A 24,411-nucleotide genomic window follows, 5' to 3' on the forward strand; every position below is an offset into this window, starting at 1 on the left:
AGCCTGAAACACTCTCTGTCTGGTGTGAACTCTTTGTATTAGAGACAGAACAAGTCTCCAGATGAGTTTTGTGCAGGACTAGCCAGGTTGGTGGCAGTTGACAGCAAGGACTGACTGATTGCCTGTTTCCTCATGTCTGTCCTTGTTCTCGCACCTGTATTCATGGAGCCATCCTAGAAAGGCACTGCCTTTTCCTGCCCCTCACTGGAGAACTGGTCTTCTGAGCCGTCTTCTGAGCCAGACTGTGGTGGTCATACACCCCCTGGGCAGATGTGTTGGCCCTAGTTTTAGGGGCCTCTCTAGAAGGCCCCTGGAACTTCGGCTAGAGTCGCTCAGCTGCTGATCAGTAACTCCCTGGCGTCCTAGGGGTCCCATGAGGAAAGACACTCCTTTTTCTAGATGCATGAATAATATAGGGGGATTCCCCCAAGGTCAGGAGCCAGCCTGTTCTGGGTCCTGACCAGCAAGTGAGGCTCAGCGGACCAGGTGCTCCAGGGCTTGCCTAAGGGCATCCCAACCTGATCCTCAGCTGAGTGTGTGAAAATGCTGCTGCTTCAAAGGAAAGAGGACAATGGGGACCAAAGCGTGTTGGGCCCGGGTTTCCAGCCTCATGGTCTCATCTGATGAGGTGTGTGTAGCATGGGAACAAAGAACAGACTCACAATTCTCATTGCAATGTGTATTTACTGACGTGCAGTTTTGCTTTTCTTTATTAACGCTGAAAATCCTCCCCAGTTACACAGTGGTGATTTGATCAGTGGCCAGTGGCTTGTGGAATTGGACTGTCCTTGATATGCTCGCAGAGTGCGCACTTGTAATCTGAGGTGCCCTCCTCCTCGTCGTCCTCCTCCGGGGCCTCGCGTGGGGCCTTGACTGAAAGGGCAGCCAGCAGGAAGGAATAACAGGTGTTATACAAAGATATCACTGAACTATGATCTGGGGGGTGGGAGGGCAGTTCCCCGACACCATCCCTTATGGCAGTAGCCCTGGGTGCAAACATGATGTTCCTAGATGTGCCCTCCCCACTTGGGCCACCTGGCTCACTTGAGGAAGGGTCTTCCATGGCACGTGCAGCTATATTGCCCATAAACCAGATATCAGGCAATATGAATGACCGGGTGCCACTGGGTCCCCGGGCTCTTGGGCCTTCTTTCTGGGTCTTTTTGTCAGCTTCGTTGGCGCATTTCTTGAGTTGGATTCTTTGGGAGCGTCGTGTAGGGGTTACCTCCCTCTTTCTCTTTGGAATTGCTACGCTCGTCCCTGGGCAAGTAATAATCATCAGATTACATTTTCTCTTGATGTTCTCGAGGAGCAGAGGCTTGCCTCTCTGAAAATTGCAGTGGCGGTAGATCTGAAACAAAATTAATCATGTTAGTCATTCTGGGAGAAAATACATCTATTTGACATTAAATGGCCCCTTAGGGTCTTTAGTCATCTCATCAGGTTATCTCTAAGGGGGTTATAGTTTCATATGAAAACCTATACTTTCTCAACTTTTGGTAAATGTTGTCTCATGTGAAAAAGAGTTATCCTTGGAAATGAAACCCTTTCAGGATAGCATTCTTCTTGGATAGCACTGTTCTCTGTTACCCGTACTAAGAAGTCGTTCGGGTAACAGAGAACATGGGGAAGGGGAGGATTTCTACTTTACCATCATTGTCTTGTTCCCTGCAGAGCAAACTGAAGGGTCATTTGGGCGTATTTTGCTGAATCCATAGAGGTTCAGCAGGCGGATGAAGCTCTTCAAGTTGTCTGTTTCAAAGATTCTTTCTGCGCCCTTCCGGCTAAGAACCTCCCTCTGGAAGAGATCTTTCTCGATAATCATGGCGTCTCCATCGTCATTCCAGCACACAGATGTGAAGGTGACATCTTCCACTATCATCCAGAGCTTTCTGGGGAAGGAGAGCCCAAGAATGGCCCTGTTTCCGTCCACATTGGCAGCACCTTGGCTTGGGTCCTGCGGTTGTGGACTGTCTTGGGGGCCCGGACCTTGGCTCACAGCATTTTCGCCACTGGTCCCCAGAATCTCCCTGGGATCCACATTTGGATCCAGGGGTGAGACAGATGGGACACCTATTGCTGGCTCTCCTTCCCCTGATGGGGCCAGCATGGCTTCTTCTGTCTCATAGGTACTTGGACTAGCCATGGAGTCTGGATCAGGAGCTTTTGCCACCTGGGATACTCGGTCACAAATGCCTTTGGTCACAGCAACGATGCCCAATATATAGGTTCCCAAAATTCTATTGACTCGGTCGTGGGGCAACCAGCTGCTTAAGTCAGAGTCTACTTTCCTAGTCACATGATGTCATAACAGCTGGTCTGGAGAGGGGGCCCTGGCCAAGTGTGGGGGAGGAGATGGGGGCAGGACCCCAGCTTCTCTCCTTTCCAAAAGTACTGCAAAGCAGGGTTCAGGTCAGGTATTACTATCTGCTGCCAGGCACATGGTTTCATGTTGCTAGGCAGTGGATGGCTTGAGAAGCCATGATCCTTTCCTCCACTCCCACTCCTACAGATGGGGGAGGCCTGTTGCCGGTCTCGCCAACTGCTCAAGGGCCAGGCCCTGGTTAGCCCTAGCTTGGCTACCACCAAGACTGCCTGTGTCAGAGGGGACCCCAGGGAACTGTACTTCCCTGAAGGTGGTGGTTGGCCCAGTCTCAGTTGGTAGCCCCCATCTCGGACCCCCCTCTTCCTGCTTTGGTCTCTTCTGCCTCCTCCTGCTAGGTGGTCAGTCTTGCTCAGATGGGCCCAAAGAAAGCTTCCTGTTGTCTTGCCCCTGGTCAAGTTGTCCCCAGAGCAGGGCTATGCTCCAACATGGTAGAAGCACTGCTCTGGTTCGTCAAACTCAGTATTACCCCCAAACACCTCAGACATGGTATTACCCATGGCAACAGCTTGCCAGTGGACAGCCCCACCTTCCGCTGCAGGGGGGGGTCCCCTCTTGAGCTGTGCTTGCCCCCAAATCTCATCCCTCTCCAGATCACAACAGGATTGGCTTTGGTTCCGTGTCTTCCTCATAAGATCTCTTCTCTTTACCCAAGGCGGGCTCATTTTGGGACACCTGTATTTACCCTTCTCAATCACCCCCCCCCGCCCCGATGCCCTGAGGTTCAGCCTCGCTACGAGCCTCTTCTAGGCCCCATTTCCTTTCCTCACTTGGGTGGATTGGCTCTTGCTCTCCCAGATTTCTGGCCTCCTACTTCCAAATTGGGTCTCCTTTGGACTTCCCCTTTTAATGACTGATTCGGGGACCTGGCCTACATTCAGCTCTGTTGAAACAAAGCATTTTACTGACACTCTCATGCCTGCCCTGTTCTTGCCCGAAGGCCACCCCCAGTCCCCAAGTGGAGGGACAGGGAGCAGAGGAGAAACTCACCTATCTGTTGATGTCTCATTTTGCACTTGTCCAAAGCTAAGGGGACTCTAGAAAGTGAATCCTTGGAGCCTAAGAATGGCACCGGGCCATTGGGTGAAAAGGGCTTTTCCACAGGGACCACGTGCCATCGTCATTAACAGCCAATCCCACTCCCCTCCTTGTGGGCCCAGAGACCTGATCTCTAGGGATATCTTCTAGTTTCTACCGTACCTGCCAAATCACCTCTCGGGACATCGCTGTCCCTCCCCAACCCCACAGTGGAGTTGTGGCAATAAAGTCAGCCTGAAACACTCTCTGTCTGGTGTGAACTCTTTGTATTAGAGACAGAACAAGTCTCCAGATGAGTTTTGTGCAGGACTAGCCAGGTTGGTGGCAGTTGACAGCAAGGACTGACTGATTGCCTGTTTCCTCATGTCTGTCCTTGTTCTCGCACCTGTATTCATGGAGCCATCCTAGAAAGGCACTGCCTTTTCCTGCCCCTCACTGGAGAACTGGTCTTCTGAGCCGTCTTCTGAGCCAGACTGTGGTGGTCATACACCCCCTGGGCAGATGTGTTGGCCCTAGTTTTAGGGGCCTCTCTAGAAGGCCCCTGGAACTTCGGCTAGAGTCGCTCAGCTGCTGATCAGTAACTCCCTGGCGTCCTAGGGGTCCCATGAGGAAAGACACTCCTTTTTCTAGATGCATGAATAATATAGGGGGATTCCCCCAAGGTCAGGAGCCAGCCTGTTCTGGGTCCTGACCAGCAAGTGAGGCTCAGCGGACCAGGTGCTCCAGGGCTTGCCTAAGGGCATCCCAACCTGATCCTCAGCTGAGTGTGTGAAAATGCTGCTGCTTCAAAGGAAAGAGGACAATGGGGACCAAAGCGTGTTGGGCCCGGGTTTCCAGCCTCATGGTCTCATCTGATGAGGTGTGTGTAGCATGGGAACAAAGAACAGACTCACAATTCTCATTGCAATGTGTATTTACTGACGTGCAGTTTTGCTTTTCTTTATTAAAGCTGAAAATCCTCCCCAGTTACACAGTGGTGATTTGATCAGTGGCCAGTGGCTTGTGGAATTGGACTGTCCTTGATATGCTCGCAGAGTGCGCACTTGTAATCTGAGGTGCCCTCCTCCTCGTCGTCCTCCTCCGGGGCCTCGCGTGGGGCCTTGACTGAAAGGGCAGCCAGCAGGAAGGAATAACAGGTGTTATACAAAGATATCACTGAACTATGATCTGGGGGGTGGGAGGGCAGTTCCCCGACACCATCCCTTATGGCAGTAGCCCTGGGTGCAAACATGATGTTCCTAGATGTGCCCTCCCCACTTGGGCCACCTGGCTCACTTGAGGAAGGGTCTTCCATGGCACGTGCAGCTATATTGCCCATAAACCAGATATCAGGCAATATGAATGACCGGGTGCCACTGGGTCCCCGGGCTCTTGGGCCTTCTTTCTGGGTCTTTTTGTCAGCTTCGTTGGCGCATTTCTTGAGTTGGATTCTTTGGGAGCGTCGTGTAGGGGTTACCTCCCTCTTTCTCTTTGGAATTGCTACGCTCGTCCCTGGGCAAGTAATAATCATCAGATTACATTTTCTCTTGATGTTCTCGAGGAGCAGAGGCTTGCCTCTCTGAAAATTGCAGTGGCGGTAGATCTGAAACAAAATTAATCATGTTAGTCATTCTGGGAGAAAATACATCTATTTGACATTAAATGGCCCCTTAGGGTCTTTAGTCATCTCATCAGGTTATCTCTAAGGGGGTTATAGTTTCATATGAAAACCTATACTTTCTCAACTTTTGGTAAATGTTGTCTCATGTGAAAAAGAGTTATCCTTGGAAATGAAACCCTTTCAGGATAGCATTCTTCTTGGATAGCACTGTTCTCTGTTACCCGTACTAAGAAGTCGTTCGGGTAACAGAGAACATGGGGAAGGGGAGGATTTCTACTTTACCATCATTGTCTTGTTCCCTGCAGAGCAAACTGAAGGGTCATTTGGGCGTATTTTGCTGAATCCATAGAGGTTCAGCAGGCGGATGAAGCTCTTCAAGTTGTCTGTTTCAAAGATTCTTTCTGCGCCCTTCCGGCTAAGAACCTCCCTCTGGAAGAGATCTTTCTCGATAATCATGGCGTCTCCATCGTCATTCCAGCACACAGATGTGAAGGTGACATCTTCCACTATCATCCAGAGCTTTCTGGGGAAGGAGAGCCCAAGAATGGCCCTGTTTCCGTCCACATTGGCAGCACCTTGGCTTGGGTCCTGCGGTTGTGGACTGTCTTGGGGGCCCGGACCTTGGCTCACAGCATTTTCGCCACTGGTCCCCAGAATCTCCCTGGGATCCACATTTGGATCCAGGGGTGAGACAGATGGGACACCTATTGCTGGCTCTCCTTCCCCTGATGGGGCCAGCATGGCTTCTTCTGTCTCATAGGTACTTGGACTAGCCATGGAGTCTGGATCAGGAGCTTTTGCCACCTGGGATACTCGGTCACAAATGCCTTTGGTCACAGCAACGATGCCCAATATATAGGTTCCCAAAATTCTATTGACTCGGTCGTGGGGCAACCAGCTGCTTAAGTCAGAGTCTACTTTCCTAGTCACATGATGTCATAACAGCTGGTCTGGAGAGGGGGCCCTGGCCAAGTGTGGGGGAGGAGATGGGGGCAGGACCCCAGCTTCTCTCCTTTCCAAAAGTACTGCAAAGCAGGGTTCAGGTCAGGTATTACTATCTGCTGCCAGGCACATGGTTTCATGTTGCTAGGCAGTGGATGGCTTGAGAAGCCATGATCCTTTCCTCCACTCCCACTCCTACAGATGGGGGAGGCCTGTTGCCGGTCTCGCCAACTGCTCAAGGGCCAGGCCCTGGTTAGCCCTAGCTTGGCTACCACCAAGACTGCCTGTGTCAGAGGGGACCCCAGGGAACTGTACTTCCCTGAAGGTGGTGGTTGGCCCAGTCTCAGTTGGTAGCCCCCATCTCGGACCCCCCTCTTCCTGCTTTGGTCTCTTCTGCCTCCTCCTGCTAGGTGGTCAGTCTTGCTCAGATGGGCCCAAAGAAAGCTTCCTGTTGTCTTGCCCCTGGTCAAGTTGTCCCCAGAGCAGGGCTATGCTCCAACATGGTAGAAGCACTGCTCTGGTTCGTCAAACTCAGTATTACCCCCAAACACCTCAGACATGGTATTACCCATGGCAACAGCTTGCCAGTGGACAGCCCCACCTTCCGCTGCAGGGGGGGGTCCCCTCTTGAGCTGTGCTTGCCCCCAAATCTCATCCCTCTCCAGATCACAACAGGATTGGCTTTGGTTCCGTGTCTTCCTCATAAGATCTCTTCTCTTTACCCAAGGCGGGCTCATTTTGGGACACCTGTATTTACCCTTCTCAATCACCCCCCCCCCCGCCCCGATGCCCTGAGGTTCAGCCTCGCTACGAGCCTCTTCTAGGCCCCATTTCCTTTCCTCACTTGGGTGGATTGGCTCTTGCTCTCCCAGATTTCTGGCCTCCTACTTCCAAATTGGGTCTCCTTTGGACTTCCCCTTTTAATGACTGATTCGGGGACCTGGCCTACATTCAGCTCTGTTGAAACAAAGCATTTTACTGACACTCTCATGCCTGCCCTGTTCTTGCCCGAAGGCCACCCCCAGTCCCCAAGTGGAGGGACAGGGAGCAGAGGAGAAACTCACCTATCTGTTGATGTCTCATTTTGTACTTGTCCAAAGCTAAGGGGACTCTAGAAAGTGAATCCTTGGAGCCTAAGAATGGCACCGGGCCATTGGGTGAAAAGGGCTTTTCCACAGGGACCCCGTGCCATCGTCATTAACAGCCAATCCCACTCCCCTCCTTGTGGGCCCAGAGACCTGCTCTCTAGGGATTTCTTCTAGTTTCTACCGTACCTGCCAAATCACCTCTCGGACATCGCTGTCGCCCCCCCCCCCCACAGTGGAGTTGTGGCAATAAAGTCAGCCTGAAACACTCTCTGTCTGGTGTGAACTCTTTGTATTAGAGACAGAACAAGTCTCCAGATGAGTTTTGTGCAGGACTAGCCAGGTTGGTGGCAGTTGACAGCAAGGACTGACTGATTGCCTGTTTCCTCATGTCTGTCCTTGTTCTCGCACCTGTATTCATGGAGCCATCCTAGAAAGGCACTGCCTTTTCCTGCCCCTCACTGGAGAACTGGTCTTCTGAGCCGTCTTCTGAGCCAGACTGTGGTGGTCATACACCCCCTGGGCAGATGTGTTGGCCCTAGTTTTAGTGGCCTCTCTAGAAGGCCCCTGGAACTTCGGCTAGAGTCGCTCAGCTGCTGATCAGTAACTCCCTGGCGTCCTAGGGGTCCCATGAGGAAAGACACTCCTTTTTCTAGATGCATGAATAATATAGGGGGATTCCCCCAAGGTCAGGAGCCAGCCTGTTCTGGGTCCTGACCAGCAAGTGAGGCTCAGCGGACCAGGTGCTCCAGGGCTTGCCTAAGGGCATCCCAACCTGATCCTCAGCTGAGTGTGTGAAAATGCTGCTGCTTCAAAGGAAAGAGGACAATGGGGACCAAAGCGTGTTGGGCCCGGGTTTCCAGCCTCATGGTCTCATCTGATGAGGTGTGTGTAGCATGGGAACAAAGAACAGACTCACAATTCTCATTGCAATGTGTATTTACTGACGTGCAGTTTTGCTTTTCTTTATTAACGCTGAAAATCCTCCCCAGTTACACAGTGGTGATTTGATCAGTGGCCAGTGGCTTGTGGAATTGGACTGTCCTTGATATGCTCGCAGAGTGCGCACTTGTAATCTGAGGTGCCCTCCTCCTCGTCGTCCTCCTCCGGGGCCTCGCGTGGGGCCTTGACTGAAAGGGCAGCCAGCAGGAAGGAATAACAGGTGTTATACAAAGATATCACTGAACTATGATCTGGGGGGTGGGAGGGCAGTTCCCCGACACCATCCCTTATGGCAGTAGCCCTGGGTGCAAACATGATGTTCCTAGATGTGCCCTCCCCACTTGGGCCACCTGGCTCACTTGAGGAAGGGTCTTCCATGGCACGTGCAGCTATATTGCCCATAAACCAGATATCAGGCAATATGAATGACCGGGTGCCACTGGGTCCCCGGGCTCTTGGGCCTTCTTTCTGGGTCTTTTTGTCAGCTTCGTTGGCGCATTTCTTGAGTTGGATTCTTTGGGAGCGTCGTGTAGGGGTTACCTCCCTCTTTCTCTTTGGAATTGCTACGCTCGTCCCTGGGCAAGTAATAATCATCAGATTACATTTTCTCTTGATGTTCTCGAGGAGCAGAGGCTTGCCTCTCTGAAAATTGCAGTGGCGGTAGATCTGAAACAAAATTAATCATGTTAGTCATTCTGGGAGAAAATACATCTATTTGACATTAAATGGCCCCTTAGGGTCTTTAGTCATCTCATCAGGTTATCTCTAAGGGGGTTATAGTTTCATATGAAAACCTATACTTTCTCAACTTTTGGTAAATGTTGTCTCATGTGAAAAAGAGTTATCCTTGGAAATGAAACCCTTTCAGGATAGCATTCTTCTTGGATAGCACTGTTCTCTGTTACCCGTACTAAGAAGTCGTTCGGGTAACAGAGAACATGGGGAAGGGGAGGATTTCTACTTTACCATCATTGTCTTGTTCCCTGCAGAGCAAACTGAAGGGTCATTTGGGCGTATTTTGCTGAATCCATAGAGGTTCAGCAGGCGGATGAAGCTCTTCAAGTTGTCTGTTTCAAAGATTCTTTCTGCGCCCTTCCGGCTAAGAACCTCCCTCTGGAAGAGATCTTTCTCGATAATCATGGCGTCTCCATCGTCATTCCAGCACACAGATGTGAAGGTGACATCTTCCACTATCATCCAGAGCTTTCTGGGGAAGGAGAGCCCAAGAATGGCCCTGTTTCCGTCCACATTGGCAGCACCTTGGCTTGGGTCCTGCGGTTGTGGACTGTCTTGGGGGCCCGGACCTTGGCTCACAGCATTTTCGCCACTGGTCCCCAGAATCTCCCTGGGATCCACATTTGGATCCAGGGGTGAGACAGATGGGACACCTATTGCTGGCTCTCCTTCCCCTGATGGGGCCAGCATGGCTTCTTCTGTCTCATAGGTACTTGGATTAGCCATGGAGTCTGGATCAGGAGCTTTTGCCACCTGGGATACTCGGTCACAAATGCCTTTGGTCACAGCAACGATGCCCAATATATAGGTTCCCAAAATTCTATTGACTCGGTCGTGGGGCAACCAGCTGCTTAAGTCAGAGTCTACTTTCCTAGTCACATGATGTCATAACAGCTGGTCTGGAGAGGGGGCCCTGGCCAAGTGTGGGGAAGGAGATGGGGGCAGGACCCCAGCTTCTCTCCTTTCCAAAAGTACTGCAAAGCAGGGTTCAGGTCAGGTATTACTATCTGCTGCCAGGCACATGGTTTCATGTTGCTAGGCAGTGGATGGCTTGAGAAGCCATGATCCTTTCCTCCACTCCCACTCCTACAGATGGGGGAGGCCTGTTGCCGGTCTCGCCAACTGCTCAAGGGCCAGGCCCTGGTTAGCCCTAGCTTGGCTACCACCAAGACTGCCTGTGTCAGAGGGGACCCCAGGGAACTGTACTTCCCTGAAGGTGGTGGTTGGCCCAGTCTCAGTTGGTAGACCCCATCTCGGACCCCCCTCTTCCTGCTTTGGTCTCTTCTGCCTCCTCCTGCTAGGTGGTCAGTCTTGCTCAGATGGGCCCAAAGAAAGCTTCCTGTTGTCTTGCCCCTGGTCAAGTTGTCCCCAGAGCAGGGCTATGCGCCAACATGGTAGAAGCACTGCTCTGGTTCGTCAAACTCAGTATTACCCCCAAACACCTCAGACATGGTATTACCCATGGCAACAGCTTGCCAGTGGACAGCCCCACCTTCCGCTGCAGGGGGGGTCCCCTCTTGAGCTGTGCTTGCCCCCAAATCTCATCCCTCTCCAGATCACAACAGGATTGGCTTTGGTTCCGTGTCTTCCTCATATGATCTCTTCTCTTTACCCAAGGCGGGCTCATTTTGGGACACCTGTATTTACCCTTCTCAATCACCCCCCCCCCGCCCCGATGCCCTGAGGTTCAGCCTCGCTACGAGCCTCTTCTAGGCCCCATTTCCTTTCCTCACTTGGGTGGATTGGCTTTTGCTCTCCCAGATTTCTGGCCTCCTACTTCCAAATTGGGTCTCCTTTGGACTTCCCCTTTTAATGACTGATTCGGGGACCTGGCCTACATTCAGCTCTGTTGAAACAAAGCATTTTACTGACACTCTCATGCCTGCCCTGTTCTTGCCCGAAGGCCACCCCCAGTCCCCAAGTGGAGGGACAGGGAGCAGAGGAGAAACTCACCTATCTGTTGATGTCTCATTTTGTACTTATCCAAAGCTAAGGGGACTCTAGAAAGTGAATCCTTGGAGCCTAAGAATGGCACCGGGCCATTGGGTGAAAAGGGCTTTTCCACAGGGACCACGTGCCATCGTCATTAACAGCCAATCCCACTCCCCTCCTTGTGGGCCCAGAGACCTGATCTCTAGGGATTTCTTCTAGTGTCTACCGTACCTGCCAAATCACCTCTCGGACATCGCTGTCCCCCCCCCCCCACAGTGGAGTTGTGGCAATAAAGTCAGCCTGAAACACTCTCTGTCTGGTGTGAACTCTTTGTATTAGAGACAGAACAAGTCTCCAGATGAGTTTTGTGCAGGACTAGCCAGGTTGGTGGCAGTTGACAGCAAGGACTGACTGATTGCCTGTTTCCTCATGTCTGTCCTTGTTCTGGCACCTGTATTCATGGAGCCATCCTAGAAAGGCACTGCCTTTTCCTGCCCCTCACTGGAGAACTGGTCTTCTGAGCCGTCTTCTGAGCCAGACTGTGGTAGTCATACACCCCCTGGGCAGATGTGTTGGCCCTAGTTTTAGGGGCCTCTCTAGAAGGCCCCTGGAACTTCGGCTAGAGTCGCTCAGCTGCTGATCAGTAACTCCCTGGCGTCCTAGGGGTCCCATGAGGAAAGACACTCCTTTTTCTAGATGCATGAATAATATAGGGGGATTCCCCCAAGGTCAGGAGCCAGCCTGTTCTGGGTCCTGACCAGCAAGTGAGGCTCAGCGGACCAGGTGCTCCAGGGCTTGCCTAAGGGCATCCCAACCTGATCCTCAGCTGAGTGTGTGAAAATGCTGCTGCTTCAAAGGAAAGAGGACAATGGGGACCAAAGCGTGTTGGGCCCGGGTTTCCAGCCTCATGGTCTCATCTGATGAGGTGTGTGTAGCATGGGAACAAAGAACAGACTCACAATTCTCATTGCAATGTGTATTTACTGACGTGCAGTTTTGCTTTTCTTTATTAACGCTGAAAATCCTCCCCAGTTACACAGTGGTGATTTGATCAGTGGCCAGTGGCTTGTGGAATTGGACTGTCCTTGATATGCTCGCAGAGTGCGCACTTGTAATCTGAGGTGCCCTCCTCCTCGTCGTCCTCCTCCGGGGCCTCGCGTGGGGCCTTGACTGAAAGGGCAGCCAGCAGGAAGGAATAACAGGTGTTATACAAAGATATCACTGAACTATGATCTGGGGGGTGGGAGGGCAGTTCCCCGACACCATCCCTTATGGCAGTAGCCCTGGGTGCAAACATGATGTTCCTAGATGTGCCCTCCCCACTTGGGCCACCTGGCTCACTTGAGGAAGGGTCTTCCATGGCACGTGCAGCTATATTGCCCATAAACCAGATATCAGGCAATATGAATGACCGGGTGCCACTGGGTCCCCGGGCTCTTGGGCCTTCTTTCTGGGTCTTTTTGTCAGCTTCGTTGGCGCATTTCTTGAGTTGGATTCTTTGGGAGCGTCGTGTAGGGGTTACCTCCCTCTTTCTCTTTGGAATGGCTACGCTCGTCCCTGGGCAAGTAATAATCATCAGATTACATTTTCTCTTGATGTTCTCGAGGAGCAGAGGCTTGCCTCTCTGAAAATTGCAGTGGCGGTAGATCTGAAACAAAATTAATCATGTTAGTCATTCTGGGAGAAAATACATCTATTTGACATTAAATGGCCCCTTAGGGTCTTTAGTCATCTCATCAGGTTATCTCTAAGGGGGTTATAGTTTCATATGAAAACCTATACTTTCTCAACTTTTGGTAAATATTGTCTCATGTGAAAAAGAGTTATCCTTGGAAATGAAACCCTTTCAGGATAGCATCCTTCTTGGATAGCATTGTACTCTGTTACCCGTACTAAGAAGTCGTTCGGGTAACAGAGAAGATGGGGAAGGGGAGGATTTCTACTTTACCATCATTGTCTTGTTCCCTGCAGAGCAAACTGAAGGGTCATTTGGGCGTATTTTGCTGAATCCATAGAGGTTCAGCAGGCGGATGAAGCTCTTCAAGTTGTCTGTTTCAAAGATTCTTTCTGCGCCCTTCCGGCTAAGAACCTCCCTCTGGAAGAGATCTTTCTCGATAATCATGGCGTCTCCATCGTCATTCCAGCACACAGATGTGAAGGTGACATCTTCCACTATCATCCAGAGCTTTCTGGGGAAGGAGAGCCCAAGAATGGCCCTGTTTCCGTCCACATTGGCAGCACCTTGGCTTGGGTCCTGCGGTTGTGGACTGTCTTGGGGGCCCGGACCTTGGCTCACAGCATTTTCGCCACTGGTCCCCAGAATCTCCCTGGGATCCACATTTGGATCCAGGGGTGAGACAGATGGGACACCTATTGCTGGCTCTCCTTCCCCTGATGGGGCCAGCATGGCTTCTTCTGTCTCATAGGTACTTGGACTAGCCATGGAGTCTGGATCAGGAGCTTTTGCCACCTGGGATACTCGGTCACAAATGCCTTTGGTCACAGCAACGATGCCCAATATATAGGTTCCCAAAATTCTATTGACTCGGTCGTGGGGCAACCAGCTGCTTAAGTCAGAGTCTACTTTCCTAGTCACATGATGTCATAACAGCTGGTCTGGAGAGGGGGCCCTGGCCAAGTGTGGGGGAGGAGATGGGGGCAGGACCCCAGCTTCTCTCCTTTCCAAAAGTACTGCAAAGCAGGGTTCAGGTCAGGTATTACTATCTGCTGCCAGGCACATGGTTTCATGTTGCTAGGCAGTGGATGGCTTGAGAAGCCATGATCCTTTCCTCCACTCCCACTCCTACAGATGGGGGAGGCCTGTTGCCGGTCTCGCCAACTGCTCAAGGGCCAGGCCCTGGTTAGCCCTAGCTTGGCTACCACCAAGACTGCCTGTGTCAGAGGGGACCCCAGGGAACTGTACTTCCCTGAAGGTGGTGGTTGGCCCAGTCTCAGTTGGTAGCCCCCATCTCGGACCCCCCTCTTCCTGCTTTGGTCTCTTCTGCCTCCTCCTGCTAGGTGGTCAGTCTTGCTCAGATGGGCCCAAAGAAAGCTTCCTGTTGTCTTGCCCCTGGTCAAGTTGTCCCCAGAGCAGGGCTATGCTCCAACATGGTAGAAGCACTGCTCTGGTTCGTCAAACTCAGTATTACCCCCAAACACCTCAGACATGGTATTACCCATGGCAACAGCTTGCCAGTGGACAGCCCCACCTTCCGCTGCAGGGGGGGGTCCCCTCTTGAGCTGTGCTTGCCCCCAAATCTCATCCCTCTCCAGATCACAACAGGATTGGCTTTGGTTCCGTGTCTTCCTGATAAGATCTCTTCTCTTTACCCAAGGCGGGCTCATTTTGGGACACCTGTATTTACCCTTCTCAATCACCCCCCCCCGCCCCGATGCCCTGAGGTTCAGCCTCGCTACGAGCCTCTTCTAGGCCCCATTTCCTTTCCTCACTTGGGTGGATTGGCTCTTGCTCTCCCAGATTTCTGGCCTCCTACTTCCAAATTGGGTCTCCATTGGACTTCCCCTTTTAATGACTGATTCGGGGACCTGGCCTACATTCAGCTCTGTTGAAACAAAGCATTTTACTGACACTCTCATGCCTGCCCTGTTCTTGCCCGAAGGCCACCCCCAGTCCCCAAGTGGAGGGACAGGGAGCAGAGGAGAAAATCACCTATCTGTTGATGTCTCATTTTGTACTTGTCCAAAGCTAAGGGGACTCTAGAAAGTGAATCCTTGGAGCCTAAGAATGGCACCGGGCCATTGGGTGAAAAGGGCTTTTCCACAGGGACCACGTGCCATCGTCATTAACAGCCAATCCCACTCCCCTCCTTGTGGGCCCAGAGACCTGCTCTCTAGGGATTTCTTCTAGTTTCTACCGTACCTGCCAAATCACCTCTCGGACATCGCTGTCGCCCCCCCCCCCCCACAGTGGAGTTGTGGCAATAAAGTCAGCCTGAAACACTCTCTGTCTGGTGTGAACTCTTTGTATTAGAGACAGAACAAGTCTCCAGATGAGTTTTGTGCAGGACTAGCCAGGTTGGTGGCAGTTGACAGCAAGGACTGACTGATTGCCTGTTTCCTCATGTCTGTCCTTGTTCTCGCACCTGTATTCATGGAGCCATCCTAGAAAGGCACTGCCTTTTCCTGCCCCTCACTGGAGAACTGGTCTTCTGAGCCGTCTTCTGAGCCAGACTGTGGTGGTCATACACCCCCTGGGCAGATGTGTTGGCCCTAGTTTTAGGGGCCTCTCTAGAAGGCCCCTGGAACTTCGGCTAGAGTCGCTCAGCTGCTGATCAGTAACTCCCTGGCGTCCTAGGGGTCCCATGAGGAAAGACACTCCTTTTTCTAGATGCATGAATAATATAGGGGGATTCCCCCAAGGTCAGGAGCCAGCCTGTTCTGGGTCCGGACCAGCAAGTGAGGCTCAGCGGACCAGGTGCTCCAGGGCTTGCCTAAGGGCATCCCAACCTGATCCTCAGCTGAGTGTGTGAAAATGCTGCTGCTTCAAAGGAAAGAGGACAATGGGGACCAAAGCGTGTTGGGCCCGGGTTTCCAGCCTCATGGTCTCATCTGATGAGGTGTGTGTAGCATGGGAACAAAGAACAGACTCACAATTCTCATTGCAATGTGTATTTACTGACGTGCAGTTTTGCTTTTCTTTATTAAAGCTGAAAATCCTCCCCAGTTACACAGTGGTGATTTGATCAGTGGCCAGTGGCTTGTGGAATTGGACTGTCCTTGATATGCTCGCAGAGTGCGCACTTGTAATCTGAGGTGCCCTCCTCCTCGTCGTCCTCCTCCGGGGCCTCGCGTGGGGCCTTGACTGAAAGGGCAGCCAGCAGGAAGGAATAACAGGTGTTATACAAAGATATCACTGAACTATGATCTGGGGGGTGGGAGGGCAGTTCCCCGACACCATCCCTTATGGCAGTAGCCCTGGGTGCAAACATGATGTTCCTAGATGTGCCCTCCCCACTTGGGCCACCTGGCTCACTTGAGGAAGGGTCTTCCATGGCACGTGCAGCTATATTGCCCATAAACCAGATATCAGGCAATATGAATGACCGGGTGCCACTGGGTCCCCGGGCTCTTGGGCCTTCTTTCTGGGTCTTTTTGTCAGCTTCGTTGGCGCATTTCTTGAGTTGGATTCTTTGGGAGCGTCGTGTAGGGGTTACCTCCCTCTTTCTCTTTGGAATGGCTACGCTCGTCCCTGGGCAAGTAATAATCATCAGATTACATTTTCTCTTGATGTTCTCGAGGAGCAGAGGCTTGCCTCTCTGAAAATTGCAGTGGCGGTAGATCTGAAACAAAATTAATCATGTTAGTCATTCTGGGAGAAAATACATCTATTTGACATTAAATGGCCCCTTAGGGTCTTTAGTCATCTCATCAGGTTATCTCTAAGGGGGTTATAGTTTCATATGAAAACCTATACTTTCTCAACTTTTGGTAAATATTGTCTCATGTGAAAAAGAGTTATCCTTGGAAATGAAACCCTTTCAGGATAGCATTCTTCTTGGATAGCACTGTTCTCTGTTACCCGTACTAAGAAGTCGTTCGGGTAACAGAGAACATGGGGAAGGGGAGGATTTCTACTTTACCATCATTGTCTTGTTTCCTGCAGAGCAAACTGAAGGGTCATTTGGGCGTATTTTGCTGAATCCATAGAGGTTCAGCAGGCGGATGAAGCTCTTCAAGTTGTCTGTTTCAAAGATTCTTTCTGCGCCCTTCCGGCTAAGAACCTCCCTCTGGAAGAGATCTTTCTGGATAATCATGGCGTCTCCATCGTCATTCCAGCACACAGATGTGAAGGTGACATCTTCCACTATCATCCAGAGCTTTCTGGGGAAGGAGAGCCCAAGAATGGCCCTGTTTCCGTCCACATTGGCAGCACCTTGGCTTGGGTCCTGCGGTTGTGGACTGTCTTGGGGGCCCGGACCTTGGCTCACAGCATTTTCGCCACTGGTCCCCAGAATCTCCCTGGGATCCACATTTGGATCCAGGGGTGAGACAGATGGGACACCTATTGCTGGCTCTCCTTCCCCTGATGGGGCCAGCATGGCTTCTTCTGTCTCACAGGTACTTGGACTAGCCATGGAGTCTGGATCAGGAGCTTTTGCCACCTGGGATACTCGGTCACAAATGCCTTTGGTCACAGCAACGATGCCCAATATATATGTTCCCAAAATTTTATTGACTCGGTCGTGGGGCAACCAGCTGCTTAAGTCAGAGTCTACTTTCCTAGTCACATGATGTCATAACAGCTGGTCTGGAGAGGGGGCCCTGGCCAAGTGTGGGGAAGGAGATGGGGGCAGGACCCCAGCTTCTCTCCTTTCCAAAAGTACTGCAAAGCAGGGTTCAGGTCAGGTATTACTATCTGCTGCCAGGCACATGGTTTCATGTTGCTAGGCAGTGGATGGCTTGAGAAGCCATGATCCTATCCTCCACTCCCACTCCTACAGATGGGGGAGGCCTGTTGCCGGTCTCGCCAACTGCTCAAGGGCCAGGCCCTGGTTAGCCCTAGCTTGGCTACCACCAAGACTGCCTGTGTCAGAGGGGACCCCAGGGAACTGTACTTCCCTGAAGGTGGTGGTTGGCCCAGTCTCAGTTGGTAGCCCCCATCTCGGACCCCCCTCTTCCTGCTTTGGTCTCTTCTGCCTCCTCCTGCTAGGTGGTCAGTCTTGCTCAGATGGGCCCAAAGAAAGCTTCCTGTTTTCTTGCCCCTGGTCAAGTGGTCCCCAGAGTAGGGCTATGCTCCAACATGGTAGAAGCACTGCTCTGGTTCGTCAAACTCAGTATTACCCCCAAACACCTCAGACATGGTATTACCCATGGCAACAGCTTGCCAGTGGACAGCCCCACCTTCCGCTGCAGGGGGGGGTCCCCTCTTGAGCTGTGCTTGCCCCCAAATCTCATCCCTCTCCAGATCACAACAGGATTGGCTTTGGTTCCGTGTCTTCCTCATACGATCTCTTCTCTTTACCCAAGGCGGGCTCATTTTGGGACACCTGTATTTACACTTCTCAATCACCCCCCCCCGCCACGATGCCCTGAGGTTCAGCCTCGCTACGAGCCTCTTCTAGGCCCCATTTCCTTTCCTCACTTGGGTGGATTGGCTCTTGCTCTCCCAGATTTCTGGCCTCCTACTTCCAAATTGGGTCTCCTTTGGACTTCCCCTTTTAATGACTGATTCGGGGACCTGGCCTACATTCAGCTCTGTTGAAACAAAGCATTTTACTGACACTCTCATGCCTGCCCTGTTCTTGCCCGAAGGCCACCCCCAGTCCCCAAGTGGAGGGACAGGGAGCAGAGGAGAAACTCACCTATCTGTTGATGTCTCATTTTGTACTTATCCAAAGCTAAGGGGACTCTAGAAAGTGAATCCTTGGAGCCTAAGAATGGCACCGGGCCATTGGGTGAAAAGGGCTTTTCCACAGGGACCACGTGCCATCGTCATTAACAGCCAATCCCACTCCCCTCCTTGTGGGCCCAGAGACCTGATCTCTAGGGATTTCTTCTAGTTTCTACCGTACCTGCCAAATCACCTCTCGGACATCGCTGTCCCCCCCCCCCCACAGTGGAGTTGTGGCAATAAAGTCAGCCTGAAACACTCTCTGTCTGGTGTGAACTCTTTGTATTAGAGACAGAACAAGTCTCCAGATGAGTTTTGTGCAGGACTAGCCAGGTTGGTGGCAGTTGACAGCAAGGACTGACTGATTGCCTGTTTCCTCATGTCTGTCCTTGTTCTCGCACCTGTATTCATGGAGCCATCCTAGAAAGGCACTGCCTTTTCCTGCCCCTCACTGGAGAACTGGTCTTCTGAGCCGTCTTCTGAGCCAGACTCTGGTGGTCATACACCCCCTGGGCAGATGTGTTGGCCCTAGTTTTAGGGGCCTCTCTAGAAGGCCCCTGGAACTTCGGCTAGAGTCGCTCAGCTGCTGATCAGTAACTCCCTGGCGTCCTAGGGGTCCCATGAGGAAAGACACTCCTTTTTCTAGATGCATGAATAATATAGGGGGATTCCCCCAAGGTCAGGAGCCAGCCTGTTCTGGGTCCTGACCAGCAAGTGAGGCTCAGCGGACCAGGTGCTCCAGGGCTTGCCTAAGGGCATCCCAACCTGATCCTCAGCTGAGTGTGTGAAAATGCTGCTGCTTCAAAGGAAAGAGGACAATGGGGACCAAAGCGTGTTGGGCCCGGGTTTCCAGCCTCATGGTCTCATCTGATGAGGTGTGTGTAGCATGGGAACAAAGAACAGACTCACAATTCTCATTGCAATGTGTATTTACTGACGTGCAGTTTTGCTTTTCTTTATTAAAGCTGAAAATCCTCCCCAGTTACACAGTGGTGATTTGATCAGTGGCCAGTGGCTTGTGGAATTGGACTGTCCTTGATATGCTCGCAGAGTGCGCACTTGTAATCTGAGGTGCCCTCCTCCTCGTCGTCCTCCTCCGGGGCCTCGCGTGGGGCCTTGACTGAAAGGGCAGCCAGCAGGAAGGAATAACAGGTGTTATACAAAGATATCACTGAACTATGATCTGGGGGGTGGGAGGGCAGTTCCCCGACACCATCCCTTATGGCAGTAGCCCTGGGTGCAAACATGATGTTCCTAGATGTGCCCTCCCCACTTGGGCCACCTGGCTCACTTGAGGAAGGGTCTTCCATGGCACGTGCAGCTATATTGCCCATAAACCAGATATCAGGCAATATGAATGACCGGGTGCCACTGGGTCCCCGGGCTCTTGGGCCTTCTTTCTGGGTCTTTTTGTCAGCTTCGTTGGCGCATTTCTTGAGTTGGATTCTTTGGGAGCGTCGTGTAGGGGTTACCTCCCTCTTTCTCTTTGGAATTGCTACGCTCGTCCCTGGGCAAGTAATAATCATCAGATTACATTTTCTCTTGATGTTCTCGAGGAGCAGAGGCTTGCCTCTCTGAAAATTGCAGTGGCGGTAGATCTGAAACAAAATTAATCATGTTAGTCATTCTGGGAGAAAATACATCTATTTGACATTAAATGGCCCCTTAGGGTCTTTAGTCATCTCATCAGGTTATCTCTAAGGGGGTTATAGTTTCATATGAAAACCTATACTTTCTCAACTTTTGGTAAATGTTGTCTCATGTGAAAAAGAGTTATCCTTGGAAATGAAACCCTTTCAGGATAGCATTCTTCTTGGATAGCACTGTTCTCTGTTACCCGTACTAAGAAGTCGTTCGGGTAACAGAGAACATGGGGAAGGGGAGGATTTCTACTTTACCATCATTGTCTTGTTCCCTGCAGAGCAAACTGAAGGGTCATTTGGGCGTATTTTGCTGAATCCATAGAGGTTCAGCAGGCGGATGAAGCTCTTCAAGTTGTCTGTTTCAAAGATTCTTTCTGCGCCCTTCCGGCTAAGAACCTCCCTCTGGAAGAGATCTTTCTCGATAATCATGGCGTCTCCATCGTCATTCCAGCACACAGATGTGAAGGTGACATCTTCCACTATCATCCAGAGCTTTCTGGGGAAGGAGAGCCCAAGAATGGCCCTGTTTCCGTCCACATTGGCAGCACCTTGGCTTGGGTCCTGCGGTTGTGGACTGTCTTGGGGGCCCGGACCTTGGCTCACAGCATTTTCGCCACTGGTCCCCAGAATCTCCCTGGGATCCACATTTGGATCCAGGGGTGAGACAGATGGGACACCTATTGCTGGCTCTCCTTCCCCTGATGGGGCCAGCATGGCTTCTTCTGTCTCATAGGTACTTGGACTAGCCATGGAGTCTGGATCAGGAGCTTTTGCCACCTGGGATACTCGGTCACAAATGCCTTTGGTCACAGCAACGATGCCCAATATATATGTTCCCAAAATTCTATTGACTCGGTCGTGGGGCAACCAGCTGCTTAAGTCAGAGTCTACTTTTCTAGTCACATGATGTCATAACAGCTGGTCTGGAGAGGGGGCCCTGGCCAAGTGTGGGGAAGGAGATGGGGGCAGGACCCCCGCTTCTCTCCTTTCCAAAAGTACTGCAAAGCAGGGTTCAGGTCAGGTATTACTATCTGCTGCCAGGCACATGGTTTCATGTTGCTAGGCAGTGGATGGCTTGAGAAGCCATGATCCTTTCCTCCACTCCCACTCCTACAGATGGGGGAGGCCTGTTGCCGGTCTCGCCAACTGCTCAAGGGCCAGGCCCTGGTTAGCCCTAGCTTGGCTACCACCAAGACTGCCTGTGTCAGAGGGGACCCCAGGGAACTGTACTTCCCTGAAGGTGGTGGTTGGCCCAGTCTCAGTTGGTAGCCCCCATCTCGGACCCCCCTCTTCCTGCTTTGGTCTCTTCTGCCTCCTCCTGCTAGGTGGTCAGTCTTGCTCAGATGGGCCCAAAGAAAGCTTCCTGTTTTCTTGCCCCTGGTCAAGTGGTCCCCAGAGTAGGGCTATGCTCCAACATGGTAGAAGCACTGCTCTGGTTCGTCAAACTCAGTATTACCCCCAAACACCTCAGACATGGTATTACCCATGGCAACAGCTTGCCAGTGGACAGCCCCACCTTCCGCTGCAGGGGGGGGTCCCCTCTTGAGCTGTGCTTGCCCCCAAATCTCATCCCTCTCCAGATCACAACAGGATTGGCTTTGGTTCCGTGTCTTCCTCATACGATCTCTTCTCTTTACCCAAGGCGGGCTCATTTTGGGACACCTGTATTTACCCTTCTCAATCACCCCCCCCCGCCCCGATGCCCTGAGGTTCAGCCTCGCTACGAGCCTCTTCTAGGCCCCATTTCCTTTCCTCACTTGGGTGGATTGGCTCTTGCTCTCCCAGATTTCTGGCCTCCTACTTCCAAATTGGGTCTCCTTTGGACTTCCCCTTTTAATGACTGATTCGGGGACCTGGCCTACATTCAGCTCTGTTGAAACAAAGCATTTTACTGACACTCTCATGCCTGCCCTGTTCTTGCCCGAAGGCCACCCCCAGTCCCCAAGTGGAGGGACAGGGAGCAGAGGAGAAACTCACCTATCTGTTGATGTCTCATTTTGTACTTATCCAAAGCTAAGGGGACTCTAGAAAGTGAATCCTTGGAGCCTAAGAATGGCACCGGGCCATTGGGTGAAAAGGGCTTTTCCACAGGGACCACGTGCCATCGTCATTAACAGCCAATCCCACTCCCCTCCTTGTGGGCCCAGAGACCTGATCTCTAGGGATTTCTTCTAGTTTCTACCGTACCTGCCAAATCACCTCTCGGACATCGCTGTGCCCCCCTCCCCCACAGTGGAGTTGTGGCAATAAAGTCAGCCTGAAACACTCTCTGTCTGGTGTGAACTCTTTGTATTAGAGACAGAACAAGTCTCCAGATGAGTTTTGTGCAGGACTAGCCAGGTTGGTGGCAGTTGACAGCAAGGACTGACTGATTGCCTGTTTCCTCATGTCTGTCCTTGTTCTCGCACCTGTATTCATGGAGCCATCCTAGAAAGGCACTGCCTTTTCCTGCCCCTCACTGGAGAACTGGTCTTCTGAGCCGTCTTCTGAGCCAGACTGTGGTGGTCATACACCCCCTGGGCAGATGTGTTGGCCCTAGTTTTAGGGGCCTCTCTAGAAGGCCCCTGGAACTTCGGCTAGAGTCGCTCAGCTGCTGATCAGTAACTCCCTGGCGTCCTAGGGGTCCCATGAGGAAAGACACTCCTTTTTCTAGATGCATGAATAATATAGGGGGATTCCCCCAAGGTCAGGAGCCAGCCTGTTCTGGGTCCTGACCAGCAAGTGATGCTCAGCGGACCAGGTGCTCCAGGGCTTGCCTAAGGGCATCCCAACCTGATCCTCAGCTTTGTGTGTGAAAATGCTGCTGCTTCAAAGGAAAGAGGACAATGGGGACCAAAGCGTGTTGGGCCCGGGTTTCCAGCCTCATGGTCTCATCTGATGAGGTGTGTGTAGCATGGGAACAAAGAACAGACTCACAATTCTCATTGCAATGTGTATTTACTGACGTGCAGTTTTGCTTTTCTTTATTAAAGCTGAAAATCCTCCCCAGTTACACAGTGGTGATTTGATCAGTGGCCAGTGGCTTGTGGAATTGGACTGTCCTTGATATGCTCGCAGAGTGCGCACTTGTAATCTGAGGTGCCCTCCTCCTCGTCGTCCTCCTCCGGGGCCTCGCGTGGGGCCTTGACTGAAAGGGCAGCCAGCAGGAAGGAATAACAGGTGTTATACAAAGATATCACTGAACTATGATCTGGGGGGTGGGAGGGCAGTTCCCCGACACCATCCCTTATGGCAGTAGCCCTGGGTGCAAACATGATGTTCCTAGATGTGCCCTCCCCACTTGGGCCACCTGGCTCACTTGAGGAAGGGTCTTCCATGGCACGTGCAGCTATATTGCCCATAAACCAGATATCAGGCAATATGAATGACCGGGTGCCACTGGGTCCCCGGGCTCTTGGGCCTTCTTTCTGGGTCTTTTTGTCAGCTTCGTTGGCGCATTTCTTGAGTTGGATTCTTTGGGAGCGTCGTGTAGGGGTTACCTCCCTCTTTCTCTTTGGAATTGCTACGCTCGTCCCTGGGCAAGTAATAATCATCAGATTACATTTTCTCTTGATGTTCTCGAGGAGCAGAGGCTTGCCTCTCTGAAAATTGCAGTGGCGGTAGATCTGAAACAAAATTAATCATGTTAGTCATTCTGGGAGAAAATACATCTATTTGACATTAAATGGCCCCTTAGGGTCTTTAGTCATCTCATCAGGTTATCTCTAAGGGGGTTATAGTTTCATATGAAAACCTATACTTTCTCAACTTTTGGTAAATATTGTCTCATGTGAAAAAGAGTTATCCTTGGAAATGAAACCCTTTCACGATAGCATTCTTCTTGGATAGCACTGTTCTCTGTTACCCGTACTAAGAAGTCGTTCGGGTAACAGAGAACATGGGGAAGGGGAGGATTTCTACTTTACCATCATTGTCTTGTTCCCTGCAGAGCAAACTGAAGGGTCATTTGGGCGTATTTTGCTGAATCCATAGAGGTTCAGCAGGCGGATGAAGCTCTTCAAGTTGTCTGTTTCAAAGATTCTTTCTGCGCCCTTCCGGCTAAGAACCTCCCTCTGGAAGAGATCTTTCTCGATAATCATGGTGTCTCCATCGTCATTCCAGCACACAGATGTGAAGGTGACATCTTCCACTATCATCCAGAGCTTTCTGGGGAAGGAGAGCCCAAGAATGGCCCTGTTTCCGTCCACATTGGCAGCACCTTGGCTTGGGTCCTGCGGTTGTGGACTGTCTTGGGGGCCCGGACCTTGGCTCACAGCATTTTCGCCACTGGTCCCCAGAATCTCCCTGGGATCCACATTTGGATCCAGGGGTGAGACAGATGGGACACCTATTGCTGGCTCTCCTTCCCCTGATGGGGCCAGCATGGCTTCTTCTGTCTCATAGGTACTTGGACTAGCCATGGAGTCTGGATCAGGAGCTTTTGCCACCTGGGATACTCGGTCACAAATGCCTTTGGTCACAGCAACGATGCCCAATATATAGGTTCCCAAAATTCTATTGACTCGGTCGTGGGGCAACCAGCTGCTTAAGTCAGAGTCTACTTTCCTAGTCACATGATGTCATAACAGCTGGTCTGGAGAGGGGGCCCTGGCCAAGTGTGGGGAAGGAGATGGGGGCAGGACCCCAGCTTCTCTCCTTTCCAAAAGTACTGCAAAGCAGGGTTCAGGTCAGGTATTACTATCTGCTGCCAGGCACATGGTTTCATGTTGCTAGGCAGTGGATGGCTTGAGAAGCCATGATCCTTTCCTCCACTCCCACTC

At 51.7% G+C, this 24,411-nt stretch overlaps 1 protein-coding gene across 1 annotated transcript; it reads right to left on the reverse strand.

Annotated features, from left to right (window-relative positions):
* Positions 1-22,659: 22,659 nt before the first annotated feature.
* On the reverse strand, positions 22,660-24,051 carry LOC308494515 (heat shock transcription factor, X-linked member 4-like; the record flags this gene model as incomplete). The annotated part of the gene is made up of 2 exons (XM_081042285.1): positions 22,660-22,944; positions 23,563-24,051. 2 exons carry the CDS (start codon positions 24,049-24,051, stop codon positions 22,660-22,662), a joined length of 774 nt encoding a protein of 257 aa, XP_080898411.1.
* Positions 24,052-24,411: the final 360 nt, after the last annotated feature.

This window comes from Rhinolophus hipposideros, assembly GCF_964194185.1.
Source record: "Rhinolophus hipposideros genome assembly, chromosome: X".
Classification (NCBI taxonomy): Eukaryota; Metazoa; Chordata; class Mammalia; order Chiroptera; family Rhinolophidae; genus Rhinolophus; species Rhinolophus hipposideros.